Raw genomic sequence first — 18623 nt, forward strand, 5'->3', positions numbered from 1 at the left:
ATGTTTTTGTTGATGTGTGTCAATGTTTACAACCGTTTCTGTTTTCGAAAGCAAAACAAGGTCACGTTATGTATGCACGACAGGAAAAGTGCAGACGAATGGTTTCTTAAATTTTGCAGATTTTGTTTGGTAAACATAATGTTCATTGTATTATGTGTCCTTTACAAAAGTAAAATGCTCATTTATGCTCAGAAACCAAATTGATGCGTACCATATAAAATAAGCATGAAAGCTGGAACTCGGGATTTAGTGAATAACGGACATGTGGTGACCCATATTCAGGAATGTGGGGATTGTCTCAAAATAAATATAAACTCAATTGAAGTTGTCTAATACACATGAGGTTAGCGTGTGGCTATGATATTTATTATATAAAACATCATTTTTAATGAAAAATAATCAAATTATAACGAAAAATCGATTTCTCTGAAGACATATTTTTCACTATCAAATCTATATATATATATAACAAGGTATTCAACTCAAAATGACCCGACTATAGGGTGCATCGCTTTGAACAGCCATTACTTCATCAATTGTGCAGAAATTTCCATGAATTTGGTCTAATTAAACGCAAAAGTGTACATATATTGCAATTATTTTTTACAAATACTGAGTCAAATTTCAAGAAATAACACGATACACATGTAATCCGATAAAGACCTAAGCGATCCGGTAATGGCTGAATCAGTGTACCATGAAATTCGCGCTGTGAACAAATAATATTTTTTCGGAAATTTAAAACCACTGGCATGTTTCAATAGGAAAGACATTGTGTCTATCTAGGTTTAAAGGTTTAATTACTGAATGCATGGTGTTTACGTTGAAATGAGACTCGAAGTCCTTAGCTATCCGTTATACACCAATCGACTGTATAGGCAGATATGGACATTATGCAGCCATTCTCATTTTTTTGGTGCCATTGACCTTGCAAAATAGTAAAAAATCACTGTCATTAGATCATACAATTAGAAACAGTTTTCAAAAGAACAATTATTCAGAAGTATGAACATTTTTTTGTTCTAATCAATTATTTACCATTTTCAAAATATTCACAATGGTATTAATTAGAGTATTTTTCAAGTAACGGAAGTTAAACTTCTACTTGGATCATTTTATTGTTAATCCCTCTGTTCTGGAGATATAAATCGGTCATTTCTGGCAAATGACGATATCATGAACACATTGCAACGCATGGTACGATAGAATCATGATAAAAATCACCAACAGCTGATGAGATATTTGACTATTCAGATGGCATAGCTTTTGTTTACAGTTATTCCTTCATTTTGCATTAGTTACATTGACATTGCAAGAAAAGAAAAGATCAACAGAATAATTTTGTATATTTTTTTGAACCAGCCATTTATTATGTATCTGACATAACAGCATGACAAGCGCTAGAAAGCAAGGTATTTGCTGTGTAACACTTAAACAAACAAACAAAAGTAAAAAGTAACGGAAGTTAACAGTAACATCAACTTTTTTTAAATGACAAACACGGTCCTTATTTTCTTAGAATACAATAAAATATAATACAATATCTAGTAGCTAATTATAAATAAAAGTTTAAGTAAGGTTACTGGAAACATATTGGCACACATATGAGGCATTTTTGGAGCATATCGACAACCTCACAAATAAGAAGAATGTAGTTTTAACTGAAACATTTTAATACAAACACACAAATGACTTTCTAAATTGCAAATTATACCATACACGTATTAATTTATATGTAGCGTAGCATTAGAAACATATTGACACCGACCTTACGCTGCCACGTGTGAGTAAATATATTTTTAAGAAATGTGAAATGTAACGGAAGTTAATTTTCCGTCAACTTCGTTATAAAGTTAAACAAAAATAAAACATATGCTAAGGCTAGTTTTATCACAACTATGTAAGTATTTGTCATCATACGCTGCAGAAATGGCTGTAAATATTTAAATAAGCATACATGTCACTGAATTACTGTGGTAACAGCCCTAAAACTAGTAACATTTGAACTCATGAATATTGGATCATCTACTCGAACTTCACCATACTATATATAAATTCACACACAGATTCGATCGCCTAAGCAACATTCCGTACATGTTCAAGACGAAAAACTTCTAAATAGTTCATATTTGCAAACTTTACATGCGTTAATGGTCTTTCAGATATCAGTATGTTTGGTAACGGAAGTTAATAATTTTTTTCCTCTGTACTCCGTTCATAAATTCGCTCAATAAGATCAAGTAGATCACTCCCTGGTGTAAAGAATCTTTTTTTAGACCCATCAGGGTACGGCTCTGGGATCTTCGTTAAGATATCCAAGTTAAGTCACGTTTTGATGGCCAGCGGAATGATATTTCTCTCTTCCTCACTTCGTCCATAAAGTTGATTTTTGTTTTGCTTTCTGTGTCATCAATTTCCGTAACAAACCCTATGTACCACTCAGAATCGTACAAAGCTGCACAATAATCACCGATATCAACTTTATTCCATTCCTCAGCGTTACTATTGTCAGTGTCTGCGACTCACTCAAGGTTAATTGATTCAATATTGAGTCCTTTTCCTGGGAAGAACGAGTACTTGGTATCTATGGAGGAGATAATGAGAACGCTCCACAAGCATGGAGCGCACCATCAAACTCCCCATTGCTAGGCGGACATCTCATCCACTACACCACCGTGATCTCTCTGTCTGTTTGTCATTTTGTAAAATTTAAATAATGTTATTGGCTTTGCATGTGAATTTAAATTAGACTAATGGGTCTTATCATTTTAAAAGACCATGTAGTCATCAAAGCATTAGTATTATGTTGTGAACTATTTCTGGTGGAGACCTTTTTACTTAGTTGCAATAATCAAACTCCCAGCTATTGACCCTCCCGGTCGCTGTATATAATGTACTCGTAATAGCTCAGGGCATTCAAGGAGAACTACTATTTACGGTGATATTTTTTACATTAAGAAAGAGAATCACAGATATGCGCTCATAGTTTTTTGTTTAACTACCAATACTTCAATTAAAAATAAATACAAACACAAAAAATAAGGACAATACACATTTAACTTAATTTCAAAATCTTACTTCAACTAATTTTTTTGAGTACTCTCCAATCGATGTGACATCACCGTAATAGGTCAGCCATGCTTTTGCAGTCATGTATTCAACTATCATCTCTGGGTGGTTAATCATGCTGCAAATTGATTTCACAGGAATTAAATAATTCTTTGAAGGTAAATTGTTTGTTGTTGCATTGTTTTCATTACTGTAGTTAAGAAATTATGCTACTTGTTGTCTTAATGCACCTGTAATTGGTAACAGGAGGATATACATGTAATATTTTAACTATTTCTGGTTACTGTAACAGTTGCTTTTGATTTTTTTCTCACTTTGCGTGGCATAAGTTCACATCAGTTCTGTTAAACCTGTTTTCTGCAGTTCATTTAGTTTTACAAGAACACAGAGCTACATTTTTGTGTTGATTAAAATTCATCTTATCAAGTTCAAAACACCAGAGATGAAATGGAATCTTGTAGACTTTTTTCAAAAAATGCAATTTTGGGATTGGGATCTTTTGTGCAAAAAGTCAACTGATTAGGGTAAAACTAATTTAATATACTCTTTATAATAATTCAAATAAGAAGTCAAATATTAAGATGAAAAAAATCAAATAAATTATAGTTACTGGTATATACTTTTTATATGTTAACAGTTACTTTCATAAAATTTGAGATTTAATAATCATTAGACACTTCTTTCTGTAAAAAATATCTTATTTTGAAATTGGGAATTTTTCTTTCACATTGAAAATTTATTTTACCATTTTGCTTTGGGAATGGGTCTGTTTTACTGACCCATAGATACGCTAGGAAAAGGCTGCTCATTAGATTTAATGAAGAAAATGTCAAACATGCATATTTTCACATTTTTTAAAATAAAAAAAACTTGTGTTTTATCTTTTTATTCTTTTAGATTTATTAGCCAATTGGTGACAGCCTTTACAAAATTGAAATAAAACATGATATTGGTTAATTTGGTGAAGTTTATTGAAAAATCTGTTCAAAACACTGGAGGCAGTCTTCCATAAAAAACTTTGTTGAATAACTTTATTTAGTATTATCAATGTCTGCTTATACAAAGTGTAATAAGTATTAAAATAACAAAGTATGCTGTTTTGTGCAAATACCTTACATTATGTGTGAAATAGCAATAAATCTTTAGAATCAATACAGAAAAAGCAAACAACTGAAATGACAAAGAAAACTTGATTTTAGATTGATCAGCTCCATCATAAGGTTGACCGGGTGAGTAAGCGTCGCCGGGGACCAGGGAGTGGCTTCTTCTCCATAGCAACCAGCAGTGGGGAGGAGGAGGATGACGTGTATGAGGAGGCGTATGGCGGGTATAACCACTGATGACATAAAATTCAGCCTCAATCTGGGAAAACTGGGTTATATGCACCTGCGTAAAGTGTCATCCCAGATAAGCCTGTGAAGTCCACACAGGCTAATCAGAGACGACACTTTCCGCCTAAATATGATTTTCACTAAACAGAGAACTCTTTTAGGTGGTGATGCTTTGTTTCTTTAAAGTTTACAGGATTTCTGTCGATGTCATCAAGTTTATAAATGTTAACCAATAAAAATATGAATAAATGATGCAATTACCTAAAAATAGTAACAAAATTTCATACAAGTTGAAAGTATTGTCCCTGAGCACAGGCTAATCAGGGACAACATTTTCCACTTATGATATTTTCTGTTTAAAGAAATTATCTTCTTAGCAAAGATCCAGTTTGGACGGAAAGTGTTGTCCGTGATTAGCCTGTGCGGACTTCACAAGCTAATCAGGACAACACTTAACGCTCATGCATTAAACCCTCTTTTCACAGAGCATGGCCCATTAATGTACATAACAAGGAACACGTTTAAACCTTGTTGTATTTTAGAATGTCTATTGGTTTTAAATAAAGATTTTTTTTTAGTTTAATCATTGTATTCTTTTAATTAACTTCATATAAAATATGATGGCCTATTTTAGCAACTCAGCAACACTTAAGAGATTTAATGAGAGCATAAACAAGGTCAGTCTATTCCTCTACTTAGGAGTGATTTTGATCCTCTACAAGAAATTGCTCTACAAGAAGTTGAAGATCAAATAATAGTTCCCACACAGGAACAGGACACAGAAAGTTCAGTTCAACATCCAGGGACTGAACTCTTTGCAGCGGTGGATCAACTGGTTGAGGGCACCGATTTAGACAAGCAAAAGGCTTTTGATTTACTTCAAAATAAACAAGGCAAGGTCGGTCTGCTTATAAAATACTTCAAATTCAGTTGAATCATTTCCAAATCTGTAATTAAAATTCATCATAATGTCGTATTTTTCTGGTCCTGATTTTGTTTGTTATTTAATAGTTATTAATCTAAATATGATTAGCTTGAATTTAACTTGTTTTTATTTGAATCAATGTGAATATTTGTATCTTAGTCAAAAATGCATCCCAATTCAAGATTTCTTATTGTTTGTTTTTAATTTAAAGTTGCAGTTTAGATTTGTTCTGCTTTTTCACAAATTAAGATTAAATAACCATGCTGTCACTGTTCATATTTATGAACACAAATGTTTCCTATCAACGATCATTATTTAAAGTTTAATGAATCCTAATTCAAGATTTTTTAATTAATAATAATTAAGTTGAAGTTTAGATTGGTTGTGATTTTTCACACATTAACTGTACATAACCATACTCTTACTGTTCATAAAGGTTTATGGTTTATAAAGAAAACTGTTTCATAATAACCAACATTTATAAAGAAAACTGTTTCATGATAACCAACATTATTTCAAACCATATTCTAGCCAGTTCCAACAAATTTAAACTAAACATGTTACAATTTTATTCCTATGATTTGGCTCATTTCTTTATATACAGGTACATGTTGTTTTTAAGAATTATAATGCTTTAAGAGTACAAAAATGTTGTTTTTGTGTGTGATATAACTTCATGTTTAAAACCAAGTAGCTAGTAAGTAGTACATGTAGTTGTGTTTTTGAATGATACAAAATGAATATATGAACTCACAAGTGCATGTCCATTCCCATTTTGATGCTTTATTTATTATGTAAACCAGTACTTACATGTTTGCATTATAATTAAAATTCTCTCCAGTTTTCAAATGACCCCGAGTATTTCTGGCGGCTTTCAAAGTCCACCTACCAAGTTTCTCAGATCATCGGCGCTGAGGGTGACACAGAAAAGAAGAAAAAGTACATGTACGATGCTAACAGCTATGCTGAGACTGCTTTGAATCTTGATGAAAGCTGTGCAAACGCTCATAAATGGTAGGAAGTGTGTCAAATATGCATATTTTGTTTGTCAGTTTCCTGGCTAATTTGGAAGAACGTTTTCACTGTCAATTGTATCATCAGATTAGATCCTAGAGTACTTTAATTACTCTCAGTTTTCACACTTTTAAATAATAAAAAACATTGTGTCCCAAAATTTAGATACAAAAGGTATTTTTAAAATACAGGTGTTCGAAAATTAAGAGACAAAAAATGCATGTTTTTGAAAATTTAGAGACACTCTTAAAATGTCGCATTGACAATCGGATATGGGAATGCAAATTGTATATTGTCAATTGTTTCAAAAAATAATGGCACATGCTTGTAAAATACTACGCTGTATAGTATAAATTACTTTTATATATGTTTCACTTTAAGCTGTTGGGTGAATCCAGTGTTTATTACAGGTATAGATAGTTATTTACCAAATTTAACAAATTTAATTGCCCATTGCCTCAAGGCATTTGCCTGCCAAGTTTTATAAGCCTAAATCCGGTTTTTAAAACGCATTATCCATTTGTCACCAGATAAGTGCAACAGGACAGAATTCAGGTAAAATAGAATTTTTAAATAAGCAATCAGAAAATTAAAAGTCATTAATAATTGACGAAAACATATGTTCAAAAATTTAGAGTCATGAAAATTGATTATTTTTTCTAAAATCGGGGGTGTCCAAAAATTTAGAGTGCCGGAGTAATTTCTGTAATCAAGCCACATGAATTGTGTGTGAGTTTGTCATGCATTTTATTTCTGTGGCCATTTTTACCCTAACTCTGAATAAAGTAGGACAGTTTTCAGTTACTGGCATAAGTATCTGCATCGAGTACTAGTTACCCAACCAACCCAGGAAAAGTATGAATAGGCAAACTTATGAACTGGCTGCTGTGATATTGCAGAAATACTGTTAAAAAACGGTAAAAATCTTAAAAACAAACAAATGATCCAATGTCTAATTCAATTCATGTTCAACCATTTCCCCATCAGAAGCAAAGTGAAAATGGCTTTTGCAATCAGCAGAAAACCAGAACAGCCTGCAAGTAGCGTGCAGTCTGTTCAGGTTTTATGCTGTTTGCTGCTTATCAGTATCTAAAGGTTTGGAGATTAAGTCTTAAAAACTTGAATCTAGTAAGAAAGGTCTTAAATTAAATATAACTTTCTAAGGGACTACAAATGCGTGAAAATACGTATGTTAGTGGGAAAGGGTTGAAATAAAGCATTTATTTTCCCTGCATATAATATCAGTTTTTGTATTTCATATATGTGTGTGTATTTTCAGGTTTGCAATCACCATAGGCAGTGTTGGCGAGTTTGAGGGCACCCAACAAAAAATACAAAACGGCTTCAAATATAAGGTAAAGAACATGATACATGTTTATTATTGAACTTTGGTAATTATAATATTTTTTGCAAATCTTCAAATCATTCAATTCAAATCCAGTTGTACTATTTTCTAATTAAATTCTTTACTGACCTGTCCTGTTATTGAAAGAATTTTGTTTAAGGTCCTTGAATAAGATGATACAAACCTGTCCTGTTATTGAAAGAATTTTGTTTAAGGTCCTTGAATAAGATGATACAAACCTGTCCTGTTATTGAAAGAATTTTGTTTAAGGTCCTTGAATAAGATGAATAATGCGTTGCCTTAATTGTTTACTTAGCTTTCTTGCAACAAAATAATGTCTTACAGTACTGTCTGTGCTTGCCCACCAAAAAAGACCGTATCATTATCAGAGATTTTTAATAAGTGGGTTGTCAAGGAGTAAGTCATCATTTTATGAGAGACATTTTTGTTTAGTATGAAAACAATGTACTCTTATTATGCTCCCCCAAATATTTTTTTGGGGGGGGCATATAGTCGCCGTTTCGTAAGTCCGTGCGTGTGTGCGTGCGTCAGTATGTCCGTCCTTGCACAATTTTTGTCCGGGCTATTTCTCAGCAACTAATGACTGGAATTCAATGAAACTTTATGGGAAGCTTTACTACCAAGAGGAGATGTGCATATTATCAGCCGGTTTTCTCCTCGGATAATTTTTCACAGAGTTATGGCCCTTTGAAATTTTCCATTAACTGTACATATAGTTCAATTCTTGTCCGGGCTATTTCTCAGCCACTTATGACTTGAATTCAATGAAACTTTATGGGAAGCTTCACTACCAAGAGGACATGTGCATATTATCAGTGGGTTCTGGTTAGATGATTTTTCACAGAGTTATGGCCCTTTGAAATTTTCCATTGTACATTTAGTGCAATTCTTGTCCGAGCTATTTCTCAGCAACTTATAACGTGAATTCAATGAAACTTTATGGGAAGCTTAACTACCTTGAGGAGATGTGCATGTTATTTGTGGGTCAGGTTAGATGAGTTATTTAGAGAGTTATGGCCCTTTGAAATTTTTAAGTTGCTAAACCATCCATCGTATTATTTTGTCCAAAGTTATGCCCCTCAAGACGTTTTCTTTTATCTGAATATTTAGTGCAATCATACATGCCAGACGTCCCGATCTCGGCGGGACAGTCCCGCTTTTTGGCCCTTTGTCCCGGCGTCCCGATATGAGACGATTTGTCCCGACATTCGTTAAAAACAATATAAGGTCTATAAGTTCCCAAAAAAAATCGCTCTTTGAGCTCTTTCTGGCTAAAACTTATCATCGCTAATCCCTTTATTGCCCCCAATTAACAACCCACTTCTACTACCGTACTCGAGTGCACCAGTGTTGTCTATGACACCTTATCAGCGATTTATTGGCAACTTATTGATTTTAATCAGCATTCACACCATGGTGTTTTTATGATAGGGATCGCTAATTGCTATCGAAAGATGTATCGGTCAGAAATTAACGCCACCTGCGTTTGTATTTCATGGCCCAATCAAGTCCAACGATACTTTTATCCTGTGTATTATACAACCTAAGGTTATAAATCCTATCAAAACACCGATTTTGTACATCAAAAAAATTGAATGATGACCAATATACATTGATGTTTCTCACAAATTACCTTTCGTTTTCGACTGATTTTCAGAAAATAGTTTGTACATATTGCATCAATCTAAATTTAGAGTCAATTTACGAGTGGTTGAATAAGAACAGTGCTCGATGCACTCACATCGTGTCACGCGATTTACATATATTCAAGGGGATATCCCTGTACCAATTGGATGTCAAATCGAGGCATACGGGGATACCCCTCATTTTAATTTATGGAGTGTGTTTTCTTCCGGAAAATAGAGAACGTCTGTGTTCACGAAATTCTGAACACATATTTATCGTCAAGATTGGGCAGAAATTTAGAGTTTTTGTAAGTAATATACTGACTGTTGAGTTTATAGAAAAGGTGGAATTATTGATCGTTTTAGGTGTCCTGCATTTTGGTAAATGTCCCGACAATTTTTTATGGAAAGTCCCGATTTGGACCTGAAAAATTCTGGCATGTATGGTGCAATATAGTGACAAAAAAAAACTTTGGGGAGCATCACCCGTCTCCGACGGTTTCTTGTTTTAAATGTAATTGTTGTATAATGTCTGGCACACTATACTCAACATTGAACCTCATTTGTACTTGCTTTGAGCGCATAATTTGAGCTGTATCATGCGAAAATTGGTTTAATTCTGTATGCAACCAGCAAAGCTATAATAGACCAACATATGTATTCACACAGTCTGGCCAGGAGCTACCTTGCCTGCTATAATGTCATGCAAGGATTTGTGGTCTTAACCCTTTGCATGCTGGGAAATTTGTAGTCTGCTAAAATGTAGTCTGCTGAATTTCTAAAATTAGCATTTTCTACGATTTTTTTTCAAAGAATAATATCAGAATAGCAAACAGTTTGGATCCTGATGAGACGCCACGTTTTGTGGCGTCTCATCTGGATCCAAACTGTTTGCAAAGGCCTTAAAAATTTGGTTCCCGCATTGGAAGGGTTAACAGCAGACATGATGACTCTTCATCAGAGTATAGGGATGCAAAGCTACATTTTTTAGATATGTCTTAAAGCCCATTTCCTCACAACGCAGATCATTTGTGAATGTATTTTCAGGAGCACATAGAGAAAGCCATTGGTATAAACCCCACAGATCCAAGCAATCATTACCTTCTGGGCCGGTGGTGTTACAGTGTGTGTATACATTTTATCAATCCTAAATTTGGTTATAATCTGGTAAAGGGTTTTGCTGCATATCTATATACCGTTATTTTTATTGTTCATCTCAAGTATGAGCCATTAGATGGAAATTCATAGCCACTATTATGGTGTTTTTTTCCAAGCTGGTTTTGCAGTTAAACATTCGATTTTGCAGACATATGCTTTAAGTTTACCACTACAAATATAAAGACCATGATTGGGCACCTAAGCCATTGAATTATTTCTACTGGTTAGCTCTCTGTTAGCAGAGGTCTATTATTTTGTTCTTGCATTACGTAATAAAAACAAATTAATGCAATGTTTTCCGCATTTTAGTTTGTATATTCAGGTGTTCAGTTCAACATTTTAGTTATTGCAGAATATGTTCATATTTAAACTTACTGGTTTACATTTGCACATTTATTTTATGCTTGGTTACTCAAAACTGTCAACAACATTGCCAAGTTATTTAATAACTTAGGTCTACATGATGTTGTTTTATTCTGCATGTTGAACTGGATATTCTGTGTGTTGTGTAGGTCTACATGTTGTCCTGGATTGAGAGGAAGGCGGCTGCCACATTGTTTGCCACCCCACCCTCAGCGACCATTGATGAGACGCTCACTCATTTTCTGAAGGCCAGTATTGCTGGAAATCGCAGTTAGATATTTCTTTACTGAAAAAAAGGGCTTTTTATTTTATTTGCTTTTTCATATGCTCACAATATAAAGAATAAGATAAAAATATAACTCATGGTAAAATTCATTACGTTCATTTGCTTGTTATTTAAATTTTATCTTGTTTAAGTTCACTATAACACATAGAGGCCTTACTCAGCCATATTTACCGGTATATATTTCCCAAGCGGCATAGTTCCGCCATATTTACCGGTATGTATTTCCCAAGCGGCATAGTTCAGCCATACTTACCGGTATATATTTCCCAAGCGGCATAGTTCAGCCATATTTACCGGTATATATTTCCCAAGCGGCATAGTTCAGCCATATTTACCGGTATATATTTCCCAAGCGGCATAGTTCAGCCATATTTACCGGTATATATTTCCCAAGCGGCATAGTTCAGCCATATTTACCGGTATATATTTCCCAAGCGGCATACATGTAGTTCAAAAATGAGATGTCTTCTGATAAATTTTTATGCTCCCCCAAAATTTATTTTGAGGGGAGCATATAGTCGCCGCTTCGTCTGTCCGTCCTTCCGTGTGTCTGTCCGTCCGTGCACAAATTTTGTCAGGGCTATTTCTCAGCAACTGATGACCGGAATTCAATGAAACTTTATGGGAAGCTTCACTACCAAGAGGAGATGTGCATATTATCAGTGGGTTCTGGTCGGATGATTTTTCACAGAGTTATGGCCCTTTGAAATTTTCCATTAACTGTATATATAGTGCAATTCTTGTCCGGGCTATTTCTCAGCAACAAATGACCGAAATTCAATGAAACTGTATGGGAAGCTTCACTACCAAGAGGAGATGTGCTTATTATCAGCGGGTTCTGGTCGGATGATTTTTCACAGAGTTATGGTCCTTTGAAATTTTCCATTAACTGTACATATAGTTCAATTCTTGTCCGGGCTATTCTCAGCAACTAATGACCGGAATTCAATGAAACTTTATGGGAAGCTTTACTACCAAAAGGAAATGTGCATATTATCAGCGGGTTCTGGTCGGATGATTTTTCACAGAGTTTTTGCCCTTTGAAATTTTATAAAAAAAAATTATTGTCCCCCCCAACTGCTGTGCCCTCAAGACGTTTCCTTTTATCTGAATATATAGTGCAATATTGTGACAAAAAAAACCTTTGGGGAGCATCACCCGTCTCCGACAGTTTCTTGTTGTCAATATGTGAGCTTATTTGTTGTAAAATGTATGCACGTGAGTTTTTACTTTAATTTGTTTACTTACCAGCACATGTTTTTGTAGGCTGACGAGTTGAAACCAGGGGCATGGAAAGACAACCATTTATTTGTGGCGAAGGTAGAAATTCCATTTTTACAAATTTTGTGTTAATTGGTTGTATCAAAAACTGTTCTAAAGTTGATGGAACATCTCACATTTTAGTTTAAAAAGAAAATGAATAATTGAGATCCTCTCTCATGTTATATTTCCATCCTCTGTGCTTTTTCACGTGTATTGAGAGATAACAATACATGGAATTGAACATGAATTGTCCCAGTGTGCGGTCGATACTACAATTTTATTGGATGGTACTGAACAGTCCTTAAATGAAACTCTTACTGTTATACAGGATTTTTATGCCCCTGTAGGGTGGCATATAGCAGTTGAACTGTCAGTCAGTCAGTGTGTCAGTCTGTCCGTCCGTCTGAAAACTTTAATGGCCATAACTTTTTCAATATTGAACATAGCAACTTAATATTTGGCATACAAGTGCATCTCATGGAGCTGCACATTTTGAGTGGTGAAAGGTGAAGGTCAAGGTCATCCTTCAAGGTCAAATGTCAAATATATGGCATCTGTCCGTCCGTCCGAAAACTTTAACATTTGCCATAACTTTTTCAATTTTCAAGATAGCAACTTGATATTTGGCATGCATGTGTATCTGAAGGAGCTGAACATTTTGAGTGGTGAAAGGTGAAGGTCAAGGTTATCCTTCAAGGTCAAATGTCAAATATATGGCATCTGTCCGTCCGTCTGAAAACTTTAACATTGGCCATAACTTTTTTTAATATTGAAGATAGCAACTTGATATTTTGCATGCATGTGTATCTCATGAAGCTGCACATTTTGAGTAGTGAAAGGTGAAGGTCAAGGTCATCCTTCAAGGTCAAATGTCCAATATATGGCGTCTGTCCGTCTGTCTGAAAACTTTAACATTGGTCATTATTTTTTCAATATTGAAGATAGCAACTTGATATTTGGCATGCATGTGTATCTCATGAAGCTACACATTTTGAGTAGTGAAAGGTGAAGGTCAAGGTCATCCTTTAAGGTCAAATGTAAAATATATGGCGTCTGTCCGTCCATCCGAAAACTTAAACATTGGCCATCACTTTTTCAATATTGAAGATAGCAACTTGATATTTGGCATGCATGTGTATCTCATGGAGCTGCACATTTTGAAAGGTGGAAGGTCAAGGTCATCCTTCAAGGTCAAAGGTCAAATATATGGCATCTGTCCGTCTGTCCGAAAACTTTAACTTTTGCCATAACTTTTTTATGGCCCTGAAGGGTGGCATATAGTTTTTTAACTGTCCATCTGTCTGTTCGTCAGTCAGTCTGTCTGTTCGTCAGTCAGTATGTCTGTTCGTCCGTCAGTCTGATCATCCGTTCATCAGTCCGTCCGAAAACTTTAACATTGCCCATAACTTTTGCAATATTAAAGATAGCAACATGATATTTGGCATGCATGTGTATCTCATGGAGCTGCACATTTTGAGTGGTGAAAGGTTAAGGTCAAAGTCATCCTTCAAGGTGAAAGGTCAAGGTGAAAGGTCAAATTTTGCAAAATTTAAGATAGTAACTTGATATTTGGCATGCATGTGTATCTCCTGGAGCTGCACTTTTTGAGTGGTGAAAGGTCAAGGTCATCCTTCAAGGTCAAAGGTCAAACTTTGCAATATTGAAGATAGCAACTCGATATTTGGCATTCATGCATATCTCATGGAGCTGCACTTTTTGAGTGGTGAAAGGTCAAGGTCATCCTTCAAGGTCAAGATCAAAAGTCAAATTTTGCAATATTGAAGATAGCAACTTGATTTTTGACATGCATGCGTATCTCATGGAGCTGCACATTTTGAGTGGTTAAAGGTCCGACCAGGTCATCCTTCAAGGTCAAAGGTAAAATATATGGCTTCAAAGCGGCGCAGTAGGGGGCATTGTGTTTCACTAACACAGCTCTTGTTTTTTAAATATTTCAGGTCTTAAGGTAAATTTTGATAAAACAAATGATGTGTGGATTGGAAAAAACAAATTACCGTAATTACTCTAAGTTTTCGAACACTTAAAAATAATTATTATTTTTGCAGTCTGAAAATTTAGATACGGAAAATAGTTTAAAATTACAGGCGTCCGAAAATTTAGAGACAAAAATTAAATGTCCGAAAATTATAATTATATTGAAAGAAAAGCAATTAAACAATGCACAATAGTGTTTCTACTTTAAAATAAAAACAACTTCACAGCTTTGCTTACTCGTGCCTGAAATGATACATAACAACAATTAAAAACATTAAACATACTGCTTCCTTTATAGGAAGGTATCAATAAAATGCTTTTGGGTGAAGTGATTGTTATCTACCGGTATACATGGCTATTTTCCCAATTACACAAAAGGATCCATTGCCATCAGGCATGCGTCTCCAAGGTTTTATGACCTTAATTCGTTTGTTAAACCCCATGATCAGAGTGTCACAAGATAAGTGAATGCAGTGCGGAGATCTGGTAAAATACAGCTGTAAAATATACTGTCCAAAAATTTTGAGTCATAAATGATAGACGAAAACGCGCATGTTCGAAAATTAAGAGTCACGAAAAATAATTATTTTGGCAAAAAAATGGGGTGTCCCAAAACTTAGAGTGTCCAAAAACTTAGAGTAATTACGGTAAGTTGTTACACCATGAAAATAAAATGGAAACTAAATTGGATGCAACTTCGCTTTAAAATGTTAGGAATAAATTTCCATGTTGACCTGTCAAAAATGGTTAAAATCAATATGATGAAAAAATTGTCACAATGTAAAATATTCTGAAAAACTGGAAAAGAAGAATTTTAACACCAATTGGAAAGATTGTGATTGTAAAATACTTATTGTTTCACTATTCAATCACTTGTTCATATCGTTCCCTTACCCACATGATACCATTTTAAATTCAATAAAATCTTCTATTATGAGCTTTATTTGGGACGGGAATAGTAAAATAAAGTTTTCAACAATAGTAAAGGAGTATAGTGATGGAGGATTAAAAATGATCCATTTGGATGCTTTTATTCCAGCATTGAAATTAACATAGTTACAACAAATTCAATCCTTTAGGGAAAAATGAATAGAAATCTCAAAACTCTATTTTGATCCATATAAACTCTTAAATTGCAGTTATCATTATGCTTTAAATATATCTTACAGAATTTCTAACCCTTTTTGGGTAGATGTTTTAAAAAGCTTCTCACTTTATTGTGTAAATTAGAAGTTAACACAGAAGATACTTGTGTTATCCACTTTGTTATAATCCAAATATAGTGATAGGAAATACAAGTTTTTTCTGTAAGTCCTAATTTGCTGGAATTGATTGTATAGGTGATATATTAAAAATGGAACCTTTATCTCTTTTGGTGAATTAAATAGAATGTACAATTTGAACATATATTTCATGATTGAAAATCTTGACAACAGCAGAACGACTTCGGAGGAAACGTAGAGAACGAACAAGGAAAAGGGCAGCTTTCATCGCAAACCCGTACAAGTTCACCAAGACTCTGCTTGGCGAAGAGAGGAGGTAGCCTTCAAAGTGACCAGGAGGAAGTAGCCCAGTACCTAAGAGAAGTCCACTCCGACCCAGAAGGGGCCCAGCCTTTAGGTGACTGTGACAAGATAACACCTGCCGATCACCCACAGTTCCCATTGGACCTGAAAGAGCCAACACTCCAAGAAGTCAGAGACGTTGTCAAGAAAGCTAGAGCCTGCTCTGCTCCTGGCCCAAGTGGTATTCCATACAAGGTCTACAAGAAATGCCCAAAGCTGCTGAGAAGACTTTGGCTCCTCCTTAGAGCTGTATGGAAGAAAGGCTCGGTTCCAGAATGCTGGCAGGCAGCAGAGGGCTGTTTTGCCCCTAAAGAGAAAGACTCAAAGAATGTCAAGCAATTTCGAACCATCTCACTTCTCAGTGTCGAAGGGAAGATATTTTTCTCTATCTTGGCAAGACGGCTTACCATATACATGACCACCAACACCTACATTGATACATCAGTACAGAAGGGTGGCATCCCTGGATTCTCAGGGTGTGTTGAACACACAAGTGCCCTAACTCAACTGCTTCACGAGGCTAGAATAAACAAGAAGAACCTGACGATTGTGTGGCTAGACCTCGCCAACGCCTATGGCTCCATCCCCCACCAGCTAATCCAAGAAGCACTACAGCATTACCATGTACCGGAGCATGCAAGAAGCCTCATACGGAGCTACTACAGCAATATCCACCTCAGGTTCTCATGCAAGAGCTTCACAACATCTTGGATATCGCTCGAAAAGGGTATAGTCACAGGCTGTTCTATTTCCGTGATTCTCTTTGTTATGGGAATGAATATGATCCTGAGAGCAGGGGAAAGAGAAACACGAGGGCCACTTACCAACGCAGGCATCCGTCTACCAGCAAACAGAGGATTCATGGATGATCTCACCATCACCACAGAAACCCATATCCAAGCTAGATGGATCCTGAAAGCCCTAGATGAGACTGTGACATGGGCAAGAATGGTTTTTAAGCCAAAGAAGTCCAGGTGTCTGGTAGTAAAGAAGGGCAAGGTCACGACACAGTTCAAGTTATTCATCCAAGGCGAGGAAATCCCATCATTGGTAGATAACCCAATCAAGTGCCTAGGTAAATGGTTTGATTCTACACTCTCAGACAAGAGCAGCAAAGGAAGAATCCGGCAACAGCTTGAGGAAGGTCTCCGGAGAATTGACAGAGCAGAACTACCAGGGAAGTTCAAGTCCTGGATCTATCAGCACGGTCTACTACCAAGGCTTGTTTGGCCACTGATGGTCAACGAGATACCAGTGAGTCTAGTTGAGCAGCTCGAACAGGCAGTAAGCAAGCACATAAGAAGATGGCTAGGGCTGCCACCATCGTTCAGCTCCATAGGACTATATGGAAGGTGTACAAAGCTGCAGATGCCACTGACATCCCTAGTAGAGGAATACAAGGTAGCAAAAGCAAGGCTGTTCCTAACACTACGGGACTCCGCAGACCAGAAGATCAGTAAAGCTGGAATAGAAATCCGAACAGGGAGGAAGTGGTCGGCAAGCAAGGCAGTTGAACAAGCCAAGAGTAGTCTGCACCACCAGGTCATTGTTGGAGCTACCAACAAAGGTCGGGAAGGCCTAGGGCATGGGCAACAGCCCCGATGGGAAAAGGCAGACAGCGAGGAAAGACGCTCCATGGTACAACAGGAAATCAGAAGGTCAGAAGATACCCATCGGTCTGCAAGATCTGTGCAGATGGGCCAACAAGGTTGTTGGAGTCGATGGAATCTGCCAGAGAGAAAGCTGACATGGAGTGAACTCTGGCAGTATGAACCCCTCCAGCTGTCCTTTTTACTGAGATCAGTATATGATCTTTTGCCAACACCAACAAACCTTGAAAGATGGAAGCTTAGCGACGACCCGAGCTGTCCACTATGCAACCAGAGAGGGACACTTGCACATGTACTCTCATCCTGTCCTGTTGCTCTCTCTCAAGGTCGTTACAGATGGAGGCATGACCAAGTCCTGCGAGTGCTTGCCGACATCCTGGAGCAAGAAAGAAGGAAGGAGCGGCAAATCAACACCAAAGGGCCAGGTTACATCAACTTTGTCAGGGAAGGACAGAAGGCAAAGGGTAGCCAGAACACAAGCCTGCTACAAGAGGCCAGACACTGGGAGATGAAGGTTGATCTCCAACAGAAACTTGTATTCCCAGATGTTGTTCAAACAAACCTACGCCCTGATATAGTCATCTGGTCAACAGCTCCAAAGAAGATGATACTCCTGGAACTGACTGTCCCTTGGGAAGAAAGAACTGATGAGGCAAATGAAAGGAAGCGGTCAAAGTACCAAGAACTGGCAGACATGTGCAGGGAGAGAGGGTACACCACCTGGATCTTCCCTGTAGAAGTAGGATGTAGGGGCTTCCCTGCACAATCTGTGTGGAAAGCGCTAGGAGCCTTGGGCATCAAAGGCAGCGCTAGGAAAAGCTCTGTACGGGCCCTTGGCAAGGCGGCAGAGAGAGCGTCCAGTTGGCTCTGGCTACGACGCAATGAAACGACATGGAAGCCATCACAGACGAGCAGTGATTGATCACCACTGCTGCCCCGCCATCAAGAGGGTGTTCCGAGATAAGGGGCGAAACACCTGATGACTGATGGGAACTCGGCTGATGACGTCTGTGTTACGCAGTAACCACTGTATTACTCATCATTCATTACACA

The 18623-nt window shown here is 36.5% G+C and overlaps 1 protein-coding gene across 2 annotated transcripts in view; it reads left to right on the plus strand.

Annotated features, from left to right (window-relative positions):
• LOC127871904 (regulator of microtubule dynamics protein 1-like) overlaps nucleotides 1–18623 on the plus strand; it is a 28065-nt gene that overhangs the window by 509 nt on the left and 8933 nt on the right. The window contains exons 2-9 of one of the 2 annotated variants that reach the window (XM_052415184.1): nucleotides 3207–3227; nucleotides 4269–4396; nucleotides 5100–5298; nucleotides 6167–6339; nucleotides 7619–7694; nucleotides 10378–10455; nucleotides 11001–11099; nucleotides 12404–12457. In XM_052415184.1, coding sequence (XP_052271144.1) covers nucleotides 3207–3227; nucleotides 4269–4396; nucleotides 5100–5298; nucleotides 6167–6339; nucleotides 7619–7694; nucleotides 10378–10455; nucleotides 11001–11099; nucleotides 12404–12457 — 828 coding nt within the window. The remainder of the gene's footprint in view (nucleotides 1–3206; nucleotides 3228–4268; nucleotides 4397–5099; nucleotides 5299–6166; nucleotides 6340–7618; nucleotides 7695–10377; nucleotides 10456–11000; nucleotides 11100–12403; nucleotides 12458–18623) is intronic. The other variant, XM_052415185.1, reaches the window with a different exon arrangement.

The sequence above is a fragment of the Dreissena polymorpha genome, chromosome 3 (genome assembly GCF_020536995.1).
Source record: "Dreissena polymorpha isolate Duluth1 chromosome 3, UMN_Dpol_1.0, whole genome shotgun sequence".
Taxonomy (NCBI): Eukaryota; Metazoa; Mollusca; class Bivalvia; order Myida; family Dreissenidae; genus Dreissena; species Dreissena polymorpha.